This window comes from Neospora caninum, chromosome VIII, assembly GCF_000208865.1.
Source record: "Neospora caninum Liverpool complete genome, chromosome VIII".
Classification (NCBI taxonomy): domain Eukaryota; phylum Apicomplexa; class Conoidasida; order Eucoccidiorida; family Sarcocystidae; genus Neospora; species Neospora caninum.
Genome location: NC_018395.1, coordinates 3,197,415 through 3,216,407, shown reverse-complemented (window position 1 = coordinate 3,216,407; position 18,993 = coordinate 3,197,415). Strand labels below are relative to the sequence as shown.

The 18,993-nt window shown below is 55.5% G+C and overlaps 1 protein-coding gene across 1 annotated transcript; it reads left to right on the top strand.

Annotated features, from left to right (window-relative positions):
* Positions 1-935: 935 nt before the first annotated feature.
* On the top strand, positions 936-17,179 carry NCLIV_034090 (putative kinesin heavy chain; the record flags this gene model as incomplete). Its single annotated transcript, XM_003883605.1, has 21 exons — positions 936-1,073; positions 3,104-3,317; positions 3,913-4,008; positions 4,811-5,013; positions 5,524-5,714; positions 6,196-6,249; positions 6,574-6,771; positions 7,285-7,402; positions 7,564-7,751; positions 8,354-8,459; positions 8,906-9,012; positions 9,462-9,639; positions 9,929-10,869; positions 11,169-11,621; positions 12,437-12,569; positions 12,987-13,133; positions 13,427-13,606; positions 14,028-14,226; positions 14,510-14,649; positions 15,019-15,237; positions 15,911-17,179. The coding sequence occupies 21 exons, from the start codon at positions 936-938 to the stop codon at positions 17,177-17,179; spliced, it is 5,472 nt and encodes a 1,823-aa protein (XP_003883654.1).
* Positions 17,180-18,993: the final 1,814 nt, after the last annotated feature.

The following is an 18,993-nucleotide window of genomic DNA, read 5'->3' as shown; positions in this document are numbered from 1 at the left end:
TTTGAGAGAGCGAGAGGCAGCTGGACTCGGCCAGCGCTCGTCCCTCGCAATCGACGTGTGAAAAGCAGTGGAGCGAATTTACCTCGGAGGTGAACTCAATGAAACATGCCCGATTCCTCTTACCTTGCGAGAAAGCGTTTTTTCTTTGATTGGCCGCTCAGAGTTTCCTGCGTCGCATTCTCGACTGGCACGTGTGTCTTGGGTCAACGGCTATGCAGCCCGAGTCGGCCAAACACATCTCCGTTTTCGTTGTATCTAGCCTCTCTGCCAACCTCCAAAATGGAAGGGTAGAAGGACCCTGGTATTCGCATTTCAAACCGGGGGTTCGTTTCCTTATTTTCCCCTCTTTTTGCAGCCGTTTTCCTTTCCTGCCTCCGCTTGTTTTTTTGAGCCGACGGGGCTGACAGCAAGTCCCAAACCGCGAGAGGACACTCAATTTTTTGTTGCCTTTTCAGGGCGCCGCTGTGCGCTCTCTCAATTCACAGCTTCTACACGACGGCTGTCTCCAACTCGAATCTACTCGCCCCCCTGGTTTTGCATTTTCTTGGCTTGGGGCTCTTCTTTATTCCCGAATCCCTTCTACAGGGGACGGGCGAGGGACCGGCCTTGGTTGAAAATCTGGAAGTTCCTCGCGCCGCTCAGTCCTCGGCGAGCCCGAGAAACCTCGCGTGCCTCTGTATCCCCCACCCTGTTGGGAACGCGAGGCCTGACAGGTTTTTGTGGAAATCTCCGCAAAAAGGGACAGGCGCGCTTTTCTCTCGAGACTTCGCCGCCGCTGCTCCGCGCGATTTCCCGGCCCCCGCTGTTGCCCCGAGAGAGAGACTCGAGGCGAGCGACAGCTACTTGGGACCGGAAAGTGGAAAAAGCGAGTTCAGACTCCCCTTTCGCCACTCGGAGCTCCAGACTCTTGATGCTTCCTCTTCTTCTCAGACAAGATGGACGGGAAGGGCAAAGACTCGAGCGGGCCAGCTCTTCTGGATGGCAGGAACATGGACGACCTCGTCGGTTTAGAGGACAACAAGGAGGAGAGCATTCGAGTCTGCACTCGTATGCGTCCCCTCTTCCCTAAGGAGGTTCGTCCCTCTCGCGTTTCTCTTCTTCAGTCTGCTCTTTGCCTCTCTTCTCTCTGTGGTGAACGACCGGCTGGCCATCCGGAGGCCTGAAACGCGGTGTTGACTATCCTCCCCTCCGTGCGGAGCTTTTCTCTGGTTCCCACGCAGTCTCTAAAAGAGGGAACGGAGCGACGCCCGCATCTGTATTCCGCCTCCTTCCGACTCACCACCTTCTGTGGCATGAGGTTGCGCATGATGGAACACGAGAAACAGCCACTTCCCCTACGCTGTACTCGCCTCTCTTCTTGCGTCATTCCACTACGTCTGTCTCCCTCTTCGCTTTCGTTCCTGTTCTTCGTCTTGTGCCTCAATCCCACGCCACTCTCACACCTCCAGTGGTTCCTACGTTGCTCCATCCTGTCGTCCACTCTCATCTCTCTGGATATATATATATATATATATATATATATAGCTTCGTTTTTATATATGCACTTTCATGCCTTTCTTTGTGCTTCCTCTCCCGCCTAGTTCCCCCTGCTTGTGTTTCTCGCTCCAGCTCCTCTATCTCCTTCGCTCTCTCCTGTTTCTCGTCTCCAGCGTCCGTGACCGCCGCCAATGTGTCAGTCGTTTGTCGCGTTTGATCACCCGCGTTTCCCCTTCCCCCCGCCTCGAGCTCTGCCTAAAATCTCAGTTTCATCGGGGTTTGCCTCACTCGTGAGATGTCTCGTCCTGTCGTCTGCCTCAATGCTTTTTCTCGGAGGCGTGCATTTTCGGATGGTTCTACGCACACATCTACTCTCTGCACTTCTGCTTGTAATTTACCTCCTGTCGCCGTTTTTGCCGCATGGGGTTTCCTCTCCGTATTCATGTCTCGTGGAGACAGTCCGAAGAGCCCTTCCATTTCTGTGTCGATAGCCCCCCGATGTTCCATCGTTCTGCATTTATGCTCCTCAGGCGCATCACAGTCTCTTGTGGTCATCCTGGACGCTCTAAATACCATGTCTTCCCATGCATCTATTTCTCCGCCCTCCGACCTGCATGTGATTCCATTTCGTCTGTGTCTCAATCGCCGTTGTATGCTTTGCTCGTCGGCAATCTGGTTATTGTGTCCTCTCTCCCTTCTTGCCTCTCTCGCTTGTGTCCAAGTGCTTTGCGGTCAACCTGTTTGGCAGCCCGCTCCATCTCGTCTGCCTAGCTGTCGCTCCGGATCACTTCTGTTCGGTATTTTTAAATCCATGTTTCTACGCTGTTTTCGCACGTGGGCGTACCACAATCTCTGCATAGCTTAGTCAGGATCTGCTCACATCTACACCTGCCTGTCACATGCGTCTGCCTTTTCTCACGCGTGCGTTCCTTTACACGTGAGTATGTGCGGCCAATGCTTGCGTACGCTATCTAGCTGTCGACCTGAGAATGGACCTATACGCCGAATGTTTTCCCGGAATGTTTGCCTTTCTCCCACGTTTTTGCCTAGTCATTTTTTGTCGATTTCTTTACGTACTCATTTCACACTGAGCCAGCCGTTTTGCGCTACTTCTACCGCCTTCATCTACACTTTTTTGCGTTCACGTGGCTAGCGGTCTTCTATCCATGTATCCCGATACCAAACGATCCACGCGTATCCGGCTGCCAATGCATCTATTGCCCCTGACCTGCTTCCCCGACGCCTTCTTCCGGGTTGGCTGTTCTCTGCCTCTTTACCGTTTTTGCCTGAACATCTGTCGTCCAGCCGATCCATCGGCTGCATCCTCATGATATGTATATGTATGTATATGTATGTATGTATGTATGTATGTATGTATGTATGTATGTATGTATGTATGTATGTATGTATGTGTGTATGTATGTATGTATGTATGTATGTATGTATGTATATATATATATATATATATATGTACACGTATATATGTATATTCAGCTGGACCTGCAGAAGGTGATGGGTTACTGACCGTCGTGGATCTTCAGGTTCAGGAGACACTGCTGTCGATACGAATGGATTATGCGACGAGCTGGTTGCGCTGGCTTTTGCGCTTCTGTCTTGATCCCTCCAGGTCGAGGCTCGGCACGTGAAAGCATGGAAGGTCGACCGGAACACTTTGGATCTCGTTGTGGAGCCTCCTTCGCAACTGGAGATGGAAGAGAGCCGCTATGCAGCTGCAGGAAAATCCGTGGCTGGGACGATGAAGAAAGCTGTGGAGAAGACACAAGGGCAGAAAGACATTATTCAGAGACACTTCGTTTTTGACCGCTGCTTCGATGACAACAGTGAGCTAAGAACCGAACGTTTTGCGCCTCGGCTACCAGGAAACACCTTGTTTCGAGATGAAGAAACAGACGTTTCCACTCGCGTGTGTGTCTGCATATCCGCGTAGCCGACCTGTGCATATCGAGCCGTTTGCGAGTGGTCCTGCCTCTCGCGTTGCCTGATCGTCGACGTGCGAATCCATATCCCAAACTCCCGATAGTTACGAGCTTCCAGTCTGTACCCCCGCCACGCTTCCTCACGCTCTCCTTGCCTATCTATATGCTGAGAGATGCATTCATGTTCCTATATGGATGGAAACAAGAATGTATCTAATCAGAAGTACGTCTTTTGTGGACGGGGACAGAAGGCTGTATCCACAGATGCAGAGCTCAAGAGCAACCTCGGTGACCCAGAACCCCAGAGGTGACCTATGCCTACCTACACCAACCGTGTGTTCCTCTGGTGGGGATGGAGATAATACGCACGCCTACAGTCAGCTGGTGTACACGTCTCGATCTGCCACTGCATGTACTGGGATTTAAGCAGGCAACCTGTTTGTCCCTTTTCCTGCTGAGCCTGGATCTTGGTTGCGTTGATGCGTGTGCATGGTCGCAGCTCACAACGCTGAGGTCTTCGACTATGTTGCGAAGGATATCGTTCTGGATTGTTTCAAAGGGATTAACGGATGCGTTTTTGCCTACGGACAGACAGGTACGCTAGTCACAGTCGGCATCTCGTCAGAACGCAATCACCGTGGTGTCTCTGTCCTCCGGCTCGTTCGCCCATCTCGGCTTTTCACAGGAAGAAACCGTAGTACCGCCCGGCGACCTTGCTCTCTACGGCCTGTCGCAAGTGTGCACCCCTCAAGTGCTCTTGAGACGGAGGGACATGTGAATCTCCTGTGCGTATGAATACGAAAATTTGCATAGGTACACCCTGTATTTCTCTCTCTATATATACATTGATAATTATATATGTACATATATGTACATTCTTGTCCATGACTGCGCATTGGGCAGTTGCCCTGTTTGTGTGGCGCCAAGGGCTTTGACGGCCACGCTGTTTCCACAGAAAATGCCGCTCAGGGATTTGTTACCGCGCGCGTGAGTGTCGAGGCGATCCTGTGGTTGTGAGGGATTCGGACGTCTGTGGTGTGCAGACGCCCCGTTTGAACGACACTGAGATATACGCTGCAGGCCGAGACGCTCTGGGCTGTATATCCGGCAGTGTGTGCGTGTCTTGGCATACTGTATAGGCAAATCCTGCCTGTGTTGGTGTGTCAAAATCGTGGCGCTGCATTCGGGAAGAGATCAGACCGGACCCGCCACTGTCCCGTTCAGCGCCCAGGTGGAAATTATGTGTCGATGGGGAAAGTGTCTCCTGATGCGTGTGTGTGTGCGTGCGGAGAAACAGCCAACGAGCTCGGGATGCATGCAGGGAATGACTTCTGGTCACTTCGCGGGATTCACGTTACCCGTTGATATATATGCGATTCCACATGTTTTTGCTGCAGGTTCTGGAAAGACGCACTCGATTATGGGAGTTGCTGACGACCCTGGTATTCTGCCGCGATCGCTTGCCGAGTTTTTCGACTGCGTCACGGATCCCTCTTTGCTGAAGGAGGAAGAACGGGAAATGAAGAGACAACAGGGCGAGGAAGGCGAATCGAATGGAAAAGAAGATCGGGACGAAGCTGAATCTGAAAATGAGAACACGGTAGGGTCTTACGCAGAGAGACCCAGGAGTTTGAGAAGCGGATTCAGTTTCTCCCGTCAGAGACCCTAGGTGTGATGCTTTGCGCGATGTTTCTCTTCGGTTTGCTCGGTTTTAAGCCTTTTTCTGGATTCTAAGCTTCAACAAGAATCACGGAGCAGAACAGCCCCGACGCACCGTAAAGCCGTCTCTGTTATGGTTCCGAACTCTCACGTTTCCATTCTGTGGAAACACGCCTTTCCTTCCTTATGAAACAATCCATACAACCCCGTTCGGAAAACCGTTTTGCGTTTCTCTCAAACGACTCGCGCTGTCTGCGTAGACGTTGTTTTCCTTCTCTTTTGATTTGCTTGTGTCTTCATACACAGTCTCAAGACACCGGCGTAGCTACACGTGATAATTTCTTTGGAGAGTGCGCACGCCTCACGAAGACAGGAGTTCCGTGGACCGGTGTCGCGTCTCTGGACTTCTCTGCAGTCTGCTGGCGTCGTGCGTTTTCCCTGTTTCCACCAGGAATATCTGATGCGTGTTTCGTACGTCGAAATCTACCTGGAGAGGGTGAACGATTTGCTGCAAGAATCGCCCAAGGGCGGAGCCGTCGAGAATCTGGAAGTTAAGGAAGACCCGAAGAGAGGGTTTGTCGTTGTCGGTCTGCACGAGGAGACAGTGGCCACAATGGAGGAAGCAATGAGTTTAATTGCTAAGTAAGCCGCATGTGTCATGTACGAATTCACTAAAAGGAAAGCCTGAGTACTCGGAAGAGAAAGCGAACGCGCTCGACCATGAGGGAAACATGCTCGGCAATAGAACTTGCAGGACAAGATCTGATTCGTCTGTCGTGTCCACACATCGGACATAGGCTGTCTATCGTGTATGCTCTCACGCCGTCACCGGCCACGAGTTGGATTTTCGGAAACCTTCCGAGGCGTCGATGGACGTCGAAGTTGGAACTTTACGATATTCATATAAACGTACATATATATATATATATATATATATATACCTACATATATATACCCACGTTTATGTAAATGCGTGCTTACGGGAGAGAAGCGGTTCCATTTGTGCATTTCATCTCTGCTACCTTCACCCGCGGTCGCGTTCGCTCTGACAGTGCATTTCTATTGTGAAGCTGTGTGTGTGTGTGTGCATCCTTTCATTTTTTGTTTCAACCTTTCGTTGCAGGGCTGAGCAGAGAAGACATTTTGCGCGGACGAACTTCAACGAGACGTCGTCCCGGTAGGTGTCCGCCTTGATGTGGTTTTCGTCTCTCGCGGGAGGACACACCTGGGACCGGAGCCGCCGTTTCCCACCAGTCTCGGATTCCTCTGCCTGGGTCCTTTTTAGGGACCCGACGGGGGGTACTGAACTTACAGCACGCCTCCTGGATGGGAACGAGCAATCTGTCTTGTCTTTCACTGTCGGAGGAAGGGGACTCCAACAAAGGTGTTTTTCGGAGAGGCTCTTAATTTGGCTGTGGTTACGCCACGGTTCTCCTAGCCCGCGTTCGACAGCGGAGTCGTGAATCACCGCTTCTTCGCGCTGCGTTTCCCTTCTCGCCAGGTCTCACGTCGTTTTCTCCATCACCCTCGAGTCCACACGCACGTTCGAGGACGGCTCGAATGTAAGCCGACGAGGAGAGCTGAAGATCGTCGACCTGGCAGGAAATGAGAAGGCTGGTCGCGCGTCGGAGGGCGTCGAGAACGCGAAGCTTGTTATGGAAGAAGGCAAAGCCATCAACAAGTCCCTTTTCCTCTTGTCGTAAGTCCTCGATCGAATCCCCGCTTTCGTCGGGAGTTCAAAATCTGTGTAGTTTCTTTGGTTCAGACATGCGCTCCGCAGTTTTTCGATAAAACCCGTAAAGAGATGTGTTGAAGGGCATCCGACAAACGGCCGCTCCCTTGTGGTGCTGGAAGTATCTTGGACTGCCTCTTCGCGTTTTCCTTCCGCCTTCGCTTGGAAGCGTTGTTTGAGACAGTGCCTTTTCTGCGGAAGCACTGGGACTTGGGGGCCAGAAGACGGAAGGCCGTACTCCTTTCGCTTTAGCTCGCCGATTTCGCCTCCACAGGTTGTCCCTGCGACATCGCTCTGTGGATGGGCCCTCCGCACAGACGAGTATGGGGATTGGCTCTTGACTTCAGGTGCATGCTTCGCAATTCAGAGGACGGTTTTAACGGCACTCAATGACGAATGCGGAAGACGAATGGTTCAGGGAGATCTGTCGTCGCCATTTCAACGTCGGCCATGTTCCGGTTTCTGTGTGGCTGTGTTCAGCGAGGTCATTTCGAAGTTGTCCAAACAAGCTCAGCTGCAGGCTGAAGGGAAACAGAAGAAGGGAGACAAGGAAGTGTACATTCCATGGAGAGACTCAAAACTCACAAGGCTGCTGCAGGTGAGAAAGTGACTTGTCGAGGGAGCAGAACTCCATGCCTAACCTAGGGGCCGCGTACCACTGCTTTCGCTTGCACTCGTCCTTCGTGGCGGGTTAAGGCCGTTCGTCTTTCCGTTTGTTTTTATTTTCACGGTCACTGTCGACTCAACTTTGATTTTCAGAAAGCTCTCGGAGGCAACAGTCGGGCGTCTGTGCTGGTTGCCGTCCATCCTTCGAACATGTATCTCGACACTTCCTTTTCGACTCTTCGATTCGCGCTCAAGTGCAAATCCATTAAAAAGAAAGTCAGCGCCAACTTCTTCTCTCCGGAACAATCTCTCATCGCTCAACAGAAAAAGCTGATTCTAAGGTAAGCACGAAGCAGAAGCGTGGAAAGCACTATGTGACATGCGACTGTTCTGTCTAGAACGTATCGTATGCGGTACTACCCGTTCCGTTAGCCTTTTCCAGTTGGATAGACGAGCGACGCTAGGCCCATAGAGGACAGAAACAGGCGCCGAAGTGAGATCGGCAGTCCCCCGCCGACCTAGCGGACGACGGTAAAGAGTTTTGGGGCGCACTCGTTGGCTTTCCTTAGCTTGTGCGTGCGTGCACGATAGACCCCACGGTGGCCACCATAGCAAAGGCAAGCACGATGGCGCATACCCAGATATATACGTATAGTATATATATCTATATCTATAGAGTGTATATATATGTATATTCCTGTACGTGAGGCGAATGAGCGGGACTTCGGGACTGAGTCCCAGCTTCGTCTGCGTCACGACTCCGACTCAAAGGACCCCGGCAATTTGTCTCCGAGAGATGTGGCTACGCCAGGGTTTTGGTGTTCATCCTCCTGTTCCTTTCCGATCTATATATAGGCCTAGTGGTCTCGCTACACTCGTAGCCTATGCTCTTCTCTGCGTATGCTCTCGTGGCGCTCTTTTTCTTGACTGATGCATTTTGCAGATTGCAGTCGCAGCTGAAGGCCTTGGCAGGCGCAGGCCTGTTCGATCACTTGCCTCAACGTGCCGCACAAAGCCCGGAAAACAACGAAGAGGTTCAACAACTGAAGGTAAGAATCTCTCGACATTGGAAGCGTGCACGCTTGCGCCGCAGTCGCCGACTTCGTGGGTGGTATTTCGGATGGGCCTTTGCTGGCGTGTTTAGCTGCGTGTGTGGTGTGGTGTCTTTCAGACACGCGTGACTGTCTCACTCGCGCTAGGCGGGGTCTCCAAGCCATTGACTGGCGGCTGATTCGGCAGCCGCCCACGGACTGACGTTTCATTTTCTCGTTTGCGTCTTGCGTACTTTGGTCGCGTCGCGTCAAACTGTACCCGTTTCGGCCTTCTTTGCCGCTGTGGGGTGTCTCCTCTGTCCCTGCCGCACGGACTCCGTCCCTGGCCCGAGACGCGTGAAGGCCAGAGAAAAGCCGACTGCGGGAGGTGGGCTTCAGCTTTCCTGTTCCTTTGCCGAGCACGAAAGTGTGCGTTTTGCATGCGTGATTTCTGGGTGCGCCAGTTCCCCGACGCTGGGCCCTTGGCTTCGTTTTGGATGTTCTTGTTTCAGGTCGACTTGGAGAAAAAGATCAACAAATTCCAGCAGTTCATCATGAAGGCCACGAAGCCGTCGGCTGGGGCGTTCGGGGGATCCTCAACGTTCTCAAAGAGAAAGACGCTACGCAGGCATGTCCTTCCGTCGTGTCGGTTTGCCTTTTAGGATTCGGTTCCTTCTCTCGCTCTCTCTCTCATTCCGGTTTTTTTGTCCACTTCCTGCGTTTCGTCCACTTTTTTCGTCGCCTTACCCTGGGCGAAGAGAGCGGCCCAGAGTCGATCGCCGTTTTGTCTCCGTGTGGGCCGACCGCGAGAGAGACTTGGCGATCGTTTTCTGTGTGCAGAGTTCGGGGCTCGCTTCGGACGAAGCATCTTGGTTCGTTTTTCCTGAATCGGAGGTTCTGGAGGGCGAGTTTCTTGTCTCGCTTGTCACTCGAGCGGCCCCGCGAACCCGTCGCGGATCCGCATCTCCGCAGCAGCCGTGTTCGACTTTGCCGTCCGGAGGCCTGCGTGTGTCTTCTCAGCTCTCAAGGCATCTCGGGATTTGAAGGGTTCCGCCGTCTGGACACCCTGGCGGCGGCGAAGCAGAACCTCCGCACCATCGACAAACTGAACAGCGGTGACATCTACTCCGGCGATGGCGCGGGAGTCAGCCTGACGAAGGCGTTTGGGTTCCTCGCCAGGAAGCAAGCGAGCAGGCTGGTAAGGAAAAATCTGCGCAGTCCGTTTCTGTCGCGCTTGGCGTGTAACTGGGTCAAAACGGGGGACCTTTGTGTAGGTGAAGTTGCCTGTCCCTCTGGAGACCTCGTTTCCGATCGGCAATTCGAGAGGTGGGATCAATTGCGGGGAGAGGGTCTGTGTTCCAAGTTCTTCCTTCGGGCTGCGTGCCTTCGCTGCGTCCGTGTTTTCATCCTCCTTCCCCCCCCCCCCCCCCCCCCCCGCGCGCGCGCGCGATTCTTCGGTTCCACGTTATGCGCGTGCTCCTGCTCAGAGTCGCGGCGGAACGGACTCCGAGTCGTACGGATCCCTTTCTCTCGGGCATCTGGACACAATCGAGCCGGCCATTGACGCAACGGTGCAAGAACTGGAAGACATCGACGACCGCTACGAAGAGGCGGCGTCGTCCTCGGGCGAGGAGGGCGAGGAGGGAGGTCTTTCGGAGTCGGAGGCGCGCATGAAGAATGTCGACTGGGACGTGGACGCGGAGGAGGCCCCAGACCGGTCGCCCGCGAGGGTCAGGCTCGCGCTCAGCGACGAAGAGAGCTGCGAGGAGAAGGCGCGAAAGGACGACTCGGCGCCTTCCTCCAGAGGGGTATCGCCGAGCCCTGAGCGCACCGAGAAGGCCGCTTCCAGTGCGGAGGCGGCGAAGAACGAAGTGCACCATGCGACGGGGAAGAAGGGCGAGGGGAAAGTGAAGGCGACGGTCCGGATTGTGGACGACGTAGTTCAAGTCGAAGACGTGGACCAGGCGTCGAGCCCAAGTCGCGTCAGCTTCGCCGGCGAGAAGAAAAAGGCTGCGGGCGAGGGCATGAAGAAGTCTGCGTTGAAGAAGAGAAGCGAAAGCCCCGAAGGCATCGAAGAGGCAGGCGCCGAGCTCGCTCGCGGCGTGTCCGTGGCGAAGCCCTCGCCGAAATCCGCGCTGAAGAACCCGAAGAAGAAAGTGTCAAAGAAAAAGATCGGGAAGTCAAAGCCCTCGACCGAAGTTTCGGAGAAAGTCGACAAGGCGGACGGCGAGGCCAGCGCGGCGTCGGAAGGCCTCGTCGACGAAGGCGAGGAAGACTTTGACGATTCCGAGGAGAAGGAACAGCTGAAGGAAGACAAAATGAAGATGGAGGGAAAGGTCGTGCGCTTGCGGAGCGAAAAGAAAGTGCTGCTCGAAAAGCTGAAGAAGGCAAAGGCTCTCGGTCTCGAGGCCGTCTCCAGACTGACGTTGTAAGTTGGCGAGAAGCCCCAGCGGGAGACAGGGCGGAGAGTTCGAGACGAAGAGTGGTCGCTGTTGCAGCGAGTTGGGTCTTCCGGTCCTAGATAGTAGTTGTTTGGTTTCCTTAACTTCCTCGTCCATCTGCCTTTACGGGCTCGCTTGCAGGCGGTAAAAGCGAAAAAAAACGATGCGTTGTTTACATTTGGTCCCTCGTCTTTTCTGCTCTTGCGTGGAATCGCGATTCGCGGGCCCGAACCGTCGCTCTCTCTCCATTCTCGCGTGTCACGGTCCTGTCCCTCTTGCCGCGCAGCCGCTTCAAGACGGAGCACGAGTCCGTGAAGAAACTGCAGCAGCGCGTCCAGGACCTCAACCTCCAAGCGCGGTACAGCTCGGCGATCCTCAACAAGTTGGGTCTCTCCGTTCTTTTCACCGCGAGCGTGCCGGCGGTCGAAAACCGCCCCAACATGAAGCTGCAAAGCTCTTCTGCGTCGTTGCCGGAGATCGACGACGACGAACAGCTGACTGACGCGCAAAAGAAGCTGTTCGAACGCACCACGCGATTCGCGGATTTCATCAAGGCCTTCCAAGAGCAAGGCATGCTGCCCGCGGATAAGATGGCGGCGGCCGGGAGAGGATTCTCAGGAGAACTCGCAGCTGACTACTTCGACTTCAGTTCCTCTTCGGACGCCTTCAAAGGCCTCATGTTCCCCGACATCGATCAAGTCAAGCCCCTCGCCTACGCGATGATCAACGACGTCCTTGCGTAAGTCGCGAAGCGGCAGTCGCCACCGCTGCTCGACAGCAATGCATGCACCTGAAACGGAGAACACCCCTCCGTACCTCTCAGGGGTCTCTCTATGTATCAAACATATGTATGTATATATGTGTATATATATGTATGTATATGTATATATATGTATATATATGTATATATATGTATATATATGTATGCATGTTTGTGGGGTTGGTGTGAGTCTTTTGCGCCAGTCAATCCGAGGTCTGCCTCGTTGGTCAGCCAGAATGCAGGCAGCGAGACGCAGGAGGGGTTCCCCCGTGGAGACCCTGGGCATATAGAGATCTGCGCATCTCGCGTCAGGAACGACAGTTGAAACGCTGCGTCACGAGGGATAGCTCCGGAGTCTTTGAGTGCGGCCTGCTCGAAACTTCTCGGCGGTTGTTTGTTTGGAAACCAAAGAAGAACGGGGAGGGGAAAACCGAAATACGACGCTGACTTGCCGTTGATCAGCACGTGCGAGCTTGCATCGGACTGCAGATGATGACTCGGTGGAAGCAATCGTGAGGGAGAAGCTGGTAACTCAAAACACACTTACGGGCCGACGTCAACGGGGCTCCTTGAACGGTCTGCCAGTATTGCCTCGAACTAAATCGGTCCCTGGAGTCGTATCCAGGGTGTGATAACACGTGTGCTGACGGCAAACACAAACTACAGAGTGGAACTAGAACTACGCAGACGAGCAGTCTCTCCCGCAGTGCTCATGCATGCAAGTTCTCGTTGTTCCCACTCTGCTTATCGGCCTTTTCTTGGGTTGTCTACTTTTTCCTGCTGGCTTGCCGCAGGCGTTTGATGGTCATGCAAGCCCAGGCCTCTCGAGGCCTCGTGGACGACGACACGGCGGTGGCTGAACACAGTCGACTTCTTGAGAACACTTTAAGCATCATGCGGGGGGAAGGGATTCCCACTGCGCGCAGCGTACGTCACCTCCGTTCTCCTCTTTCGTGGCTGTTTGCGGAAACGCCTCAAGGGTTCCACCACGTGGAGGATTCCACACTTTGTTATGCTTGAATATTTTTCGTGTCCATTGTCTGTTGTTCAGTCGATATTCGATCTGTTTACGTGCTTCTAGATGTGCGCGCTCTTCGGTCCTCCCATCCTCGTCCCTGTCTTGGACACTTGCGTAGACCCCAGCACTTGTCCACATACACTCATAGGGCGTGCAGATGCGTCGTCCTGCGCAGACAGATGCCTCGTGACTATGCCTTTTCACATCTCCGTGGAAACGCCCCCACAAGCCTGAAAAGCACTCAAACAGGTGCCTGGCTGGAATATGCCACGCGCTGCGTTTTTCTTCCGCCACGTCTGCGCTGTCTCGTTCCGGTGGTTCTTCAGACCCCCTCGGAACACGCCGAAGACAAACAGACACTGGAGCAGGTCGAGGAAGTTCTGGGGCTCGTCCCGAGCGCCAAGGTGCCCAGAGAGGACGGCGCGCCGGTCCTTGAGAGTAAAATCAGCGAGGCGGACGAAGTCGAGCTGCAGGTGAGAACCCGCGCTTCTCGCGCCCCGTGAGCCGGTGTTCAACGTCTTGACGAACGACAGCTGACAGTCCCCACGTAAACCTTTCTCTCGACGTTTTTGCGTCTTGCGTAAGAAAAGGCGTCACCGTCTCCCGGCGGGCATGCGCGTGCGCGCCCAACGCACATCTGCGAGGATGTGTGTCGCAGCTCCTGTCTCCGATGCTGGCCGCGCGGGGTGGGGGGGGGGGGTGGTCGTGGGAGGAGCGCGGACGGTAGCACACATGGTTTTGTTTTCGGTTGTTCCTGTCTTGGTAGACCAATGAGGAGAAAAGGCAGAGAATCGCGGAGAGTGTCCTGTCCTTGTTGACACCATGGGAGCAAAACATGCTCGCGATGCTGTACGAGCAGCAGGAGATGCGCCGGGCGCTCGGCGAGTTGAGAGACCACTTCTTCAACAAACTGAGGGAAATGCAGCTGCGATTCAAACGGGCCATGGTGAGACGCTTTTTCTTTTCTTTCCGCGCGTCATCTGTCCTAGGGAAGGACCCGCGTCGTCCCGACACCGAGGCGAGGGGCTGAGCGGTTGTTGAAGCGGCAAGTTGCACGCAGCGAGAGACACGCGCGTGAAACGCGCCTCGCAGGCAGATTGCCAGGCCGCTTCGAGAAGTGACACAGAATCTTCAGTACTTTGGTGGGGACGTCTAATAGGCAGCTGTTCTTTGTAAACACTTGAAGGAAGTGTCCACTAGTAATCCGCCGCTTGAAAGTCCTCACCGCCGCGCTGCCGCTGTATTCATGAAGTAGCTGTAAAACGCATGCCTAAGCGGGGAAAAGCGTTTCGCGGCAGGCCTTGACAGCGGGGCAGAGAAGTGCAGACCCTCGAGAGAGTTGTTCCTCGCGTCCGCTGCCTGTACAGCTGGAGAGGGTGGAGTTCTCGGACCACTGCGAACGCCTGCTGGGGGCGTTGATGGACTTCAAGGCGGAGCTCCAGCGTCGCCAGGAGAAGAAGACCGTCGAGGAAGACACGAACGCGAAATTCGGGAAGTTGATGAGCAAGATCGAAGAAATCTCGATCCAACTCTCTGAGCGGAACGTGGACTACCGCCTTCTCACCAGTAAGGGTCGTAGTGTGGAGTCGTATCTGCCATGGCGAAAACGCTTACGACGTCGAACCCCGCGAGAGGCAGTCGGCGGCAGAGCGGCACAGTCAGCAAGCGTCTATTTGGGAGGTTTCCCAGTGTGACCGACGCCCGTGAGAGGCGTGTGAAGCGTGTGGGCGATTAGGAGGTTTTTCGCCGAGAGGGAGAAGCGCGAAAGGGACCGCGCATGCAGACTTTTAGAGGTGTGATGATGCGAGAGACGCGCGTGTTTGCCTCTGGAATCCACACCGCTCCTCAGGCGAATACAAGGAGTTGATGAAGCGAAACGATTCCCTGAGGAATCTGGTGGACAAGCTGAAGGTGGAGAAAGCCACGCTGCTTTTGGCACCCCAGTCCCTCCCGCATTTCGAGGAAATTAACTCGTCGACTGCGGATTCGGTAATCTCGCCGAGTCTATCCTGTGGTCTCTCTTTCGCTCTCGGATGGCCTGCTCGGTTCAACGGGGTTTGTACATACGCTCATGTGTGTGTGAAGTCACCGATCACCGGCGGCGACGGGTGTCGGCTACTGAGCGCTTCGAGATGAGGATGTGCTGAGCCGGCTCACCGCCTGCGTTTTGCTTTTCAGTCGCTGCGCCACGCGTGTGTGGAATCCCGCACGGAAAACCTTGAAATGATCCGTCGGTTGGGCTTTTCCGCGCGCGCACGTCCTTCCTCTCTGATCTCATGCACGCGGGAGCTCCGGCGCGTGTGTGGCGGCCACTTGAGGTCCATTCTTGGCACGCTGTCTCTTCTTGTCCTCAAATAGACCCTGCGCTCCCTGGGCTACGACGTCTGCATTCTCCAACGCTACGGCTCTCGACTTTTGGTGGAGGTCGAGGAGGCTCGCGCGGCCGAAGCGGAGCTCCGCAAACTCAACGCCAAGCTGTACACCGAGCTCGCTGCGGCAAACGACTGCGTCAACGATCTCAAGACCCACATTAATCTCGCAAACACTGTGCACACGCGCACTGTCTCCGGTCTTAAGGTACGGCGTGGATACTCCCCACAGAGACGGTTTCCCATGTAAGCCTCCTCCGGCCTGCGGCGGCTTTTGCATTCGCGAACGGTAGTCTCAGCCCTCTCAGCCGTCACACACTGCTAGAACACGCACATCCGTCGGAGGAGTCAACGCCGCTTGAAAGACGTCGAGGCGCGCAGAATCCGTGCGGACTCCCCGCCACCACCGACGTAGGTCGTCAGGTACAGGTTTTTTTTTCATCTCTCTTGCCACATATCGATGGTTTCTACCTGCCGATTTAGAATGAGTCCGGACCCAGCACACTGTTGAGTGTCGGGATAAATTCAGGTGTTGAGGCGTGTGACTGCGCCTCCGATGTGGCAACAGAAGTCGGCTCTCTCTCTCTCTCTCTCTATATATATATATATATAAATAGGCTCTGCGTAGTAGTCAGGGTGTGCTGTCAGCAGCGCGGAGCTCCTAAAATCTGTGACGCCAGGACGTGGGCCGCCGCACGATCCACGTTCAGTTCTGAGCCGCTTTACAATGTGGAGAGACGACTGAGGCACCGGCAGCTGGGAGGGGGGACACTTGCCGCAAGCAGGACTCCCAGTTTAAACTCGTGTCTTGGCCACGATCCCCAGACCTAGGGTTCGGTGTTAGCGCGGCTTGGCGTGTGTGTCCGTTCGCTGCTCTTCAGACTCAGCTGGTCGATCTCCAAGACGAACTCACAGAGAAGAACGCGCACATCGACGAGCTTCAAGATGAGCTGGCGGCGCTTCGCGAGCGCGTGGCCGCGCTCGAGAGCGCCCAGCGGGGACCCGCGGAAGAGGCCGCGCAGCTTCAGTCCCAGCTTTCGTCGGGCTCCACCATCACCAAAGGTTCCAACTCGATGCAAGGCAAGGAGGCGGTGACATCCGACAAGGAAGAGGCGCGGTCGGCCAGCGACTCGGACGCGCACGGTCGAGACGAGAAGAAAAAGAAGGCGAAGAAAGGGGACGGAGCGAAGGCCAAAAGCAAGACGAAGGCAGCGGGCGGAAAGAAGACACGTAAGCCGGCAGCCCCAACGTCACTGCAGGTCGCGGCCGTGGGTCGCGCCGCGCCGGTCCTCGTGTGCGGCGCCCCTAGTTTCGCGTCCCGTCAGGGTTTCGCGTTCTTCCCCCGTTTCCCCCGCGAGTGGCAGCGTCTTCTCCCCGTCGCCGCAAAGTCCGTGACTCCTTTCTCCCGCTCCATTTCTCTCGCTCTGGGTCCTTGGCCCCTCGGCTTCTTCTCATTTCGCCCCATTCAGCCTTCCGCGTGTCTTCGCCGCGTGCGTGCCCCTTGCACAATTCCGTTCACATGCCCCGCGACCGTTCGCGCCGCGGAGCGTGGCCCCCGTGCCTCCGCGACTTTGCCTCCTGTCCACCTGCTCGCGTTCCGTTTTTTCCATGCGCTGTGTGGTTTCCCCGCCTCTTTCTGCCTCCCAGGAACCGCCAGCGCCTCACCCAGCCGCTCGGCGACCGCTGCACGGTCTGCCTCGAGTCGCCAAGCCTCTCCGGCCGCGCGCGGTCGAGTCGGCAACCCCGCGCCTGCTGCGCCGACGCCGGCGACTGCCAAGACCGCGAAGGCTCGCCCGGCAGGCACGCGGGCCGTGCCGGGGACGCTGACTGCCAAGAAGGCTGCGAGTCCGGCTTCGCCGTCGCATGTGGACAGGGACAGTGGGGCGAGGGCGGAGCCTGCGAAACCCAAGGCGGCGGAGAAACCTGCCGTGGCAGCCCCTGTGAGTGCGCCTTCGTCGCCGGCGAACGTGAAGGCGCCGCCAAGTCCGGCAGCGCCTGCGCCCGCCCCGCAAACCCAGGCGGCCGAGCCGGTTCCGCCCGCACCTGTCGTCACCGTCGCGAAGGCGCCTGCGTTCACGGGAGATCCCAGAGACAAAGGGTTTGGCAACATGGCCGCGGCGTTGGTGAGACGACGCCCCGCCGCTTCCTAAAGCCCGGCAAAAGTCGAAAAGACTCTGAAGAGGAAGTCGTGGGGATGCACCGAGGAACGGCCGCGACGCAGGGGCTGCGTCCTGGTCGAGGAGACCCAGACGGAGGGGACGAGGAGCCCCGGAAAACCACTGGATTGTCGTGTGCAGAGTTAACTCGTCAGTCCAACCAAATAAGGGGTGATGACCGGCCGAATGTACGGCGTTTTGTTTTTGGAGGAAATGGGGATCGAACCCTTGCGCGGAGCAAATTATAGGGATGCACTCTATCCTAGGTGCAGTGTACGTACACCGCGCGGAGAGGGAATGCGCCGATGGTTCCGGGGTGCAATATATCTTGCCGGTAACCAGGCGCGCGGGGGCGGTGACTTTTTTCCCGAATTTTTGCCGGCTAGTGTGTAGATACGCCGTTTCTCGCGGTTCTGGGGTTCGCTGGTACATGACGCAAAGTGTAAATCCCAAAGCGAGGTGTGAGGTGCTCGAAAGAAAAGGTCCCGTCCCCCGAAAAAAGGACGCGAAAGAGAAGTTTGGAAGAGGTCACAGTTTCTTTTTGCCTACCTGCTGAAACGTAACGCGGTGAGTACCAGCTCCGGCCGCGTCTCTCTACCTTTCCACAATGCAGCAGACCCACAGTGGCGAAGTGCGAGGGAAGAGCCGTCGGAGGGAAGGCACGCGTCGATCCCAGTGGAAGATCCAGTGCGCTGCCTCGGGCATTGAAGTCAACGCACACCCGAACTCCCTCAGCTGAGTGCATTGGGCAGTTCTCTGCTTGTTGCATGGTTCCTGTTTCGTCGCTGTAGTAGCGCACATCGCTGCCTGAACCATTCACCCTTTCTGACCTGTGTGTCGAGGTGCGTTTGCCTGTTTTTCGATGCGGCTTTTGGTCCCTCTCGGCCTTCTGTGTAGGGACTGAAATGCGGAAGCCGTGCGTCCTGTGTGATACGCTTGTATCAGGTATCAATAGTTTTTGCACTCGCTTTTTCTGCGACTTCCCTCTCTGCGTCGGCAGAGCACGGAAGACGGGCTGCATGTGTGTAGCCCTGGCTACGTTGGACTGTGTGTGCGATTTTCGTGTGTGATTGTCGTTCTGTCTCGCGTGCGGAACAACGCGGGCATCTAGGTGAAATGCCCATGTTTTCGTTCGCTGAATGCGGAATGGATGCGCCATTGTTGCTCCGTTGTCTTCGTCCACATCTGCCCGGACAGCGGTTCCCTTGAACGCGATCTGTCAGCAACAGATTCCTTTTCTTTTTAAGTTTTCGCGCCTCACCAGCTGGAAACGCGTCCTGACCCGCTGCAGGTGGTGTCAAACACTCATGCACCTGCCTGAAACCTGGTAGATGTGCATAGCGGAACAGCTCGACTTCTGCCATGAGAAATCGCATCCTGCGAAATCGGGCCTGCTCCTACTCGCAAAAAACTCAACGGCAGATTGCACTGGAACGATCCTGCGTACAGTCTGACATCTTACGAGTGATAACAGTAATCCATATATTCCCCCTCGAACGTAACCGGTGCGGAATACCCTAAATGTAGTAGAATATTGAAATCCAACACTTCCAGCTGCCAGAACGCGTACGCTCGTGAGCCTCACCCGAGGCGGGAAACCAGCTCACTGCGTTAAGCCGCCTTCGCCCCCTCGAGCAACTGCTTGCGCCTCTGTTGAGAACAGAGCGAGCCGGAGGAGTGTCGCGGTTGCCACATTTGCGGCAAAGTTTAGGGCACGCGATGCCACCAGAGAGAAGGACAGAGGCCCGCGTTTGTTGCTTGCTTCCGCTCCCGCGGCTGTTTCCCCCGCCACTCTTCGCCCGGCGTCT